Source organism: Eucalyptus grandis, chromosome 2, assembly GCF_016545825.1.
Source record: "Eucalyptus grandis isolate ANBG69807.140 chromosome 2, ASM1654582v1, whole genome shotgun sequence".
NCBI classification, from domain to species: Eukaryota; Viridiplantae; Streptophyta; class Magnoliopsida; order Myrtales; family Myrtaceae; genus Eucalyptus; species Eucalyptus grandis.
In genome coordinates, this window is record NC_052613.1 from 53,370,667 (window position 1) to 53,378,367 (window position 7,701).

Here is a 7,701-nt window from a genome sequence, read left to right on the forward strand (position 1 = left end):
GTGCGTGTCGGAATTCGGACTCACGTGTCGGAGCGGAGTCGAAGAGAGCGTGATCACGTGTTGGGGCGTGTCGGGACGTGTCGGAACACGTGTGAAGTGTCAAACACGACACAAAATCTTCCGGAGAGTGTCCATATTACATAGCGATTAGCCAAGAAAACTAAAAAAAAAAAAAAAAAAAAAAGAAAGAAAAAAAGAAAAAAAGAAAAAGAATTAAAATTTTGATTTTTTTAAAAATAAATAAAAAGAGAAAAAAAGAAAAACAAAGATAAAAAGGTTAAGATAGGTGTAAGATAAGAGAAAATGAGTGAGGAAAATATCCTTTTTTTTTTTTTCAAAAGTGCAAGATATTTTTTCTATTTGTAAAGAACTTTTGTTCCCTTCATTGGAAATGCTTTTCCCAATTAATTCATTTTCATGAAATGAATATTGAAAAATTTGAAAAATATTTATGTAAAAATAATTTTTCGTAAAATTAACAAAGCCTGACTTGGACATAGAGTCCAAAGACCGTTTCTTAGACTCTATTTACAAGCGACGTTAACAAAGCAATCACACGTCCATCGTTTCCCGCTATAAATTGAACTATGTCAACCTCGAATTGATCGACACCACCGCATGTTGCTGACATCGTTTTAGTTCTCATCGGAAGGATACGCATAAGCCTACAGATGTACAAATAAGGCTGGAAACGTCCAAAAGTGGGCAATCCCCACTCTGCCCAAAGGTACGACCGAGGGCGTGCATCGTTCCCCGGAGATACAGGAGAGCAACCAAAGAAACCACCGGGCAGGTCCGCACCCGAGTTGGACACGCAAAGTGATAAGTACACGCCATCGTCTTTATCCTGCCCACACACGTACCCATCCCCATTCCATTACATCGGATATTAAAATAAAGTTTGCAACATCAATTAGTCATTTTCCACAACAACCGCCCTTTCCTCCGAGTCACGTCAACGTTTAGCTAAAAGAAGCTTTGACTGTAACCATTGATACTCCTCCATATGTAAGCAACAATGGGAGGACTGTACCATGAACAGAAAGGGTTTCTCATGGTGTCTTTCCAAGAACCACCACCACCACCCTTTTACAACCGACGAATTCCAGTCAGTCCGGTAAATTTCTAAGGGCCAGACGCATAACGAAGAGAGCAGAAGCAGAGAAGTAAACAAGGATGACGATGTAATTGAGGAAACTCAGAAAGGGCTTTTCTGAGAGTGGGATTCCTCATATTGATAAACTATCTTTGAGTTATTTCAGTAAAGATACCATTTCAGTTTACGGCCGACATAATAAGCTATATCAACATATCATCTCTAGCCTCTTCTCATCCATTCCAACTTTGGGACTTCCAAAAAGGAACTTTTTGATACTTCCCAATTGTTGTTCCAGCAGCAGCAGCAGCACCTTCAAATATAATCACGTGGTGCTATTCGTCTTCGGTGACCATAACCTACTGGTGCTCTCTTCTTTATAAATTGGTATCCTTTTCACAGCAGCTTCCATGCTACATCAACAGACAATTCGGGGAAAGGATATCTTAATTAACAATCTTTCAAGACGAAATGGTGAGAATTCATTAGATGATGCAAGCTGTGGTTAAATAAAAACACGATCAAGATAGAGCAAGTGACTAATCACTCCAACAAAAGCCAAAAGCAGAACTTCGTGATGATGAAGCCTTACTAAGGTCATCATTAGTGCAATACTCGTATTTGTTTTGTTGAGAATAACATGGCAATGATATCAAATAATATAAGGACAACAAGAAGACTAATCAACTAAAATTTTGCAACATATGGTAAGAAGATAACAGCAAATCATACTACTCTGACTCTGAACACTTATAATTTGTTTTAACAGTACTATTTAAAGACAAACAGCAAACTCATCCAAACTTTACTCAGAAATTGGCTCCATCGCAGACTCATGCTAGATTGGTCTACCAATAATTGTAGAGTACATTCAAATGATTCTTCTTATAAAAGAAACGTGCACTTAAGGTGCTTCCACCTATTAGGGCACTCGAAAACATCAACAACACAATTAACGACAAGCCCAATCAAACCTTTATTCTGCAAATGTCATTTTATCAGGTTCCAAACTCAAAAAACTTGGGCGTGTGATTTTTATCTCTCTTTTTTTTTTTTTTTTTTTTGTCCATCAGCAGACATGTCGCATCAAGATATTGGTCCAACACAGGGCTCCACTTCCAATTCTAATATAGAATCAGAGGATGCGAGGAGGATATTCAGTTCTAGACGCACCAGAGTACTTCATGCCGAACACAAGGCGTGCAGTTCTATGTGCACGAATTCGCATATGAAATGAGGGACTAAATGCGGCACTATAGAACAGAATGCTGACGCCTAATTCAATGGCTAACCACAAGAATATACATTGAAGAACAATAGAGCATGAATAGAACCGTGATGACCAAACTCCTTCCAGATATCTCCTAAGAAAACAGCAAAGCGAGATACGCGGGGTCATTGTAAATCCGCAATTAGCAAGCACCAAAGTTCAGCAAAAAGTTCTCTCCTTCACCTTGCTCCACAACACCAATACCAATACGGAGAATACCAAGCAAAGCACAGAAGCAAACGAACAGATGGAACCAATTTGAGCAAAGCGAACCGGCAAATGACGCATCCGATAACTACACACTCTAATTCCTCGCTCGAGAACTTCATCAAGAACAGCGGACAGTAGGCAGTGGAATCGAGCACTTACAAGCCATGTCCTTTCGCCGGGCCGGCGAAGCCGTGGCGAAGCAAAGGACGGACCGCCCCAAGACGGAGAGAGTGGACACGATCCCGGCCACGTACAGGACCATCACCAGCCCGAGCACCCAAGGCATCAACACGAACCCTATGAAGAACGTCACCGACCCGCACAGCATCAGCGCGAGGGAGAGCCCCAGCATCAGCGACGCGAACCCCGCGGGCGTCATCTGCGGCGCCGGAGACCTCCCCGCCCCGGCCGCCGACGGCGACGGAGGGGGGACCGGGACCGGCGGCGGCGGGGGAGGGTCGTCGGAGAAGGGGGCCGGCGCGGGGGGCGAGCGGAGGAGGCTGAAGGTCAGGGCGGAGAGCTCGCGGAGGACGCTGGACAGCTGGTCCGGTCGCTGTCTTCTCATCATGCCTGCGTTTCGCCGGAACCGAATGGAGCAGGAACGGTGTGCTCGCTGACCGGAGGGAACCTGATCGGAGAAGGAGAGAGAGAGAGAGAGAGAGAGAGAGAGAGTTTTCACGATGGCTTCGAGCCGTTCATCACTTCCGATTTCCGTGACTCGTCGATCGAGAGAGGCAGAGAGAGATGGTGTTCGAAGGAGAGCAGTTGAAGTTTGGAACAGGATTGACCGGTGAAAGATTGGAGTTAAGCCGTAGCCGTATGGTGTAAGCGTGCAATCAAGGAAGCTCTGCGCTTTATCTGACGCAAGTCATTGCTTCGCGTGGGCTGCACGTCCCTCCTGAATGGGATTTACAGAAATGGCACGACCGATCGCACGCATGATTTAGTTGATGTTATAATTCAGCCATCACCGATTATCTTATATGTAAACGTGCCCCTATTAAAATCACATGAAATCCCCGCATTTCTTTCGCGCATATTGCTTCTGGAGACTCCCTCCATCCTCCTCTGTGGCCTTCACAATCCCGTCCTTTGGTCTCTTCTCCAATCACAAACCTACTTTTGTTTTTCTCCTTGGACTCACCCTCAAAGTCTCCTAGACTCTAAAAAAGCCCTTGAGTAAAAATATAAGTATCATTTGACAGATATTTTGGAAAGTTTTGAGAAGAGGCGATTGCATTTCTAAATCCAAAGATCTTTACAAGTGTTTGACTCAAGAAAATTTCAGAGTGCTTCACATTTTGAACATCTTATGAATGTCAATGCATTGTTTTTTCCGCTTTGATAAGATAAACTAGTCATTAAAGTCCTAACATATCAGAGGAAAGGAAAAAAAAAAACCAATTGGTCAACGGAGGAAACTTTGGAAATTTGGTTACGTCATTTTCACGTATCAATCTCACATGTATCATGTGTTTATTTTTTTATGGGTTCACACTTATCAAGTTTGGAAAGGGCAAGCTGGGAACTCTGATGGTGCGCGAACGAGCAATTATTGAATGAAGCGGGCCCACAAGTGAAATGAAATAATTAGCTAGATAGGCCCCCTTTTGGAATATGGTAGGTAAAGTGTCCAATTCTTTTTTGTCTACTAATGTCAAGTAAATCAAGAATAAATTATCCAAAAAAAAAAGCCTTACTTACATCAATTTAGGGTTAAATATTTTAATAATATACCAATCAAATTATTTCGGCTAATTTGACAAAAGATCATTGATATAAATGCCTCATATCAACGTGACATGATCGCGTTGATGTAAATGATTTATATAATTTTTTTTTTTAAAATTGAAAATTTCTAATATTTTATATTTCTCATCATATTCATTGATGACGAAAGCCTTACCTTGACTAAACGAGAGCTGCCTCAGCCGCGACCGGTGGGGCATTGATGAGCCCGGGCAAGGGCTTACCAAATCTGGCGAGAAAGGGAAAAGGGCAACGCAGTGAAACGGCCTCTTTTTCTTTTCTTTTTCCTTCCTGGAGTAGAAAATAAAATATTAGACTGACACGTGGCAGCACAAAAGGTTATGAACAAGGGAACCGCTGACACCTGGAAAGGAAGCGGCCGGTGCCCAAGAAGCTCTATCCGCATTTTATATAAGATAATTTAGTTAATGCGTCTCAGTATTTATCAAATTTATTTAATCACAAAAGCTTTGCAAATATAAACATAGCCACCATCTCGTATTTCGCGTGATACTATTTATATTCATACCCAAAACAAACATTTCTTATTTAGTTTAATTAATAAGCCTGGTATAGAGTTTGATTTTCCGTAGGCAGTGATTAATAGAATCACTTTTTTTTTGCAAAACATTTCCAATATAATTTTTTTTTCCTGTTTTACTTAAGAATCAATCTTTTAAAAACGTGAATATATCTGCTAAGCATAAGAAACTTCGAAAATCGTCATATATAAACTCTAGATGTCAATATCTATAAGTTCCGAAAAATCTTAGGCATTTGTTACTAAATCTAAAATAAACTCTAAAAATAGCAAATGCGAAATTGTATTGGAAAAATATTGATACTCCAAACAACCACACAAAAAATCATTTTATTCAAACACCCTCCAAAAAGGAACTTAAATGGATTTTTGTTCTTGACCAGTGAATTTGACTCAATGCAATTTTCATGTTTTCAGAACATGGGTATAGATGCAATTCCTCGGTCTTGAAAACACCACATGTTTATCGAGATGCGCTGCATAGAAGTACCAATTGAAAACTTTCTCACATCAATCCGTAGATCCGATCCTCAATCGCTACTAGTTCCGCGAACAAATCCTCGAGCACCGGTGAACTGCATCGGTCGAAGTGGACCCATCTATTCCAGCACATCAGTTGGACTCGCAGTACCATAATTCGAGTTCAACAAGCCTCGCCTTTCGGTTTCTTTTTTTTTTTTTGAACAGACAAACAAGCTATTATTACTAGGTACCGGTCTAGGCAAATACAACAGAAGCATTAACGTATAATAAATCCAAAAGAGCAGACGGGGTTGGTAAACCCAATTCCTAGGGAAGCAACCTAATTGATGGGCTTTTACTAGCCAATCGGCCACCTTGTTTGTACTTCGATTGCAGTGGGACAAAATGAGGCCCGAGTTCTCTTTTAGCCTGCGTTTTGCCCTGTCCACTAGAGGCTGCAACTCCCAATCAAGGATATTTGATAATCCTTAAGTGATCGGAAGCGAGAACTCACTTGGTCTAAGAGTCGCTGAGCTGGTGTCTGTCAGGGAGAAAGGGGGAACGAACGTAGTCGAATGGTCTTTTCTTCCTTCGTAGTGTTTTTTTTTTTCGCATTTTCAGGACTGAAAAGTGAAAAGTGTATATTTTGGATGGCAAGTGGCCAAGGAAAGGGCGAGGAAAAGAGAACCTCTGACACCTGGAAACGAACCAAATGGTGCCCAGGAAGCTCCATCCGCATTTTGTTAGAGGATTCTGTGGACGCGTCTCGGTATTTTACCAAACGATTTATCGGAAAATTATTGCGATTCTTGTATGGTCACGATCTCGTTCTGTGCGTGACACTGTTTTCAAAATGAATAGTTTCTTTATCAAGTGTACTTAATGAGTCGAAGATAATCTTTTGTGGGGCTAAAATTAATGAGAAATGATTATGTGCCGGTATTTAATGTATCATGAGAATAACAATTTATTTTGAATCATAAAAAATCAAACTGTAAATAATTACAAATTACTATGAGACCCACTTTTCTAAGAATTTGTGATATACAATAGACTGTTATTCTTATAGTATCTACAAAATTATTATGCTAGCAAAACCCAAGATTAATTTTTTTTTTCTGAAATTAAAAACGTAAAAAGGCAACAATTTAGCTTTAGCGATTTTGGGAAATGCCATATGCAAAGTGTCTAGATCTTAAAATTCATGAGTTCCAAAAAATCATTTGGGTATTGATCAAATGAAAGCAATAATTTATTGATAGAAATATATAATATAAAGGAGTTTGAACTCCAAACGAGGCATGTCCTCATAATAAGATTTGATGCATTGCAAATGTGACAACCGTATAACAAAATAGTAATGGTTCATTCATGCACCCTTCAAAATGAAGGTTTTTGTTTCTGACCCATGAAATGGGTTCGTTTCGAGATGATTTATTCACTCTGTCGAGTGGGTGGATATATATGCAATTACACTATTTATGCATGCACCAACCGAAAATCTTACCATATCATTTCACAAATTCGATTCCAACTTACCAAATAGTTCTGGTGAAAAAGCTCATTCAAGTTGAATATGCTCCAACTGAATTAGTGGAAGTGAAACCCCTTGTAGTTAGGCTCGTTGCGCCTTGTTCGGAATCAGTGAGCTTCACCTCCCAACTCAACGCTTCATACTCAAGAGATGTGCGCGTATATACGATAGATTGAGATGAATAGGAGCCCGAATACCCAAAAACTCGAGAGCTGAACTACTTAAAAAGCGGGTTATAATATGACTTCGCCGTTCTCGAGATCGATTCATTGGGGTTCGGTACATTGCACTTTTGTAAGGTATTGTGATAGGCGAGATTTTCATCAGACGGAAATTGCCAGCTCTCTCTTTTTTTTTTTTTCTATTTATTTAAGGATGTCATTGAAGCCTCGGTTTCACGTGAAGGAGGGGAAGGCAAGGAGATTACCTCCAGTGGGAGGGAACTCCTGCAGAGTGTAGACGAAAGGAGGTCAATGTCTTTACTCTCCTTTATCATTTCCATCCCATCCCATCCCATCATTTTCGTTGGAAAGACAAGACCGTAGTACACTTCGAAGAGCCACCGGGCAACGTAGGACGGGCCCAAACGTAAGGCGGATTCCCTATTTATTCATCCCTGCCCCGCCCCCTCAGCTCAAGCCAATATAAATCATAAGAAAACCTTCACTCCAAGCAACTTCCCCCTCCCCACTTCCTTCGCTCGCTCTTTCGAGCACTCTCAGATCTGTGCCCCTCTCTCTCTCTCTCTCTCTCTCTCTAGCACGCGCGCGCGCTTCGAAGCGGAGTTCGCGATGAGATCATTGTGACGATCTAGTGAGTCTGAGAGTCACATTTTTGTT

At 41.0% G+C, this 7,701-nt stretch overlaps 1 protein-coding gene across 1 annotated transcript; it reads right to left on the minus strand.

Annotated features, from left to right (window-relative positions):
• Positions 1 to 1,167: 1,167 nt before the first annotated feature.
• On the minus strand, positions 1,168 to 3,604 carry LOC104433690 (CASP-like protein 1D1). The gene is made up of 2 exons (XM_010046529.3): positions 2,736 to 3,604; positions 1,168 to 1,509 (listed from the first exon to the last, which is right to left on the minus strand). The coding sequence occupies exons 1-2, from the start codon at positions 3,142 to 3,144 to the stop codon at positions 1,493 to 1,495; spliced, it is 426 nt and encodes a 141-aa protein (XP_010044831.1). The 5' UTR covers positions 3,145 to 3,604; the 3' UTR covers positions 1,168 to 1,492.
• Between the last annotated feature and the right edge of the window lie 4,097 nt (positions 3,605 to 7,701).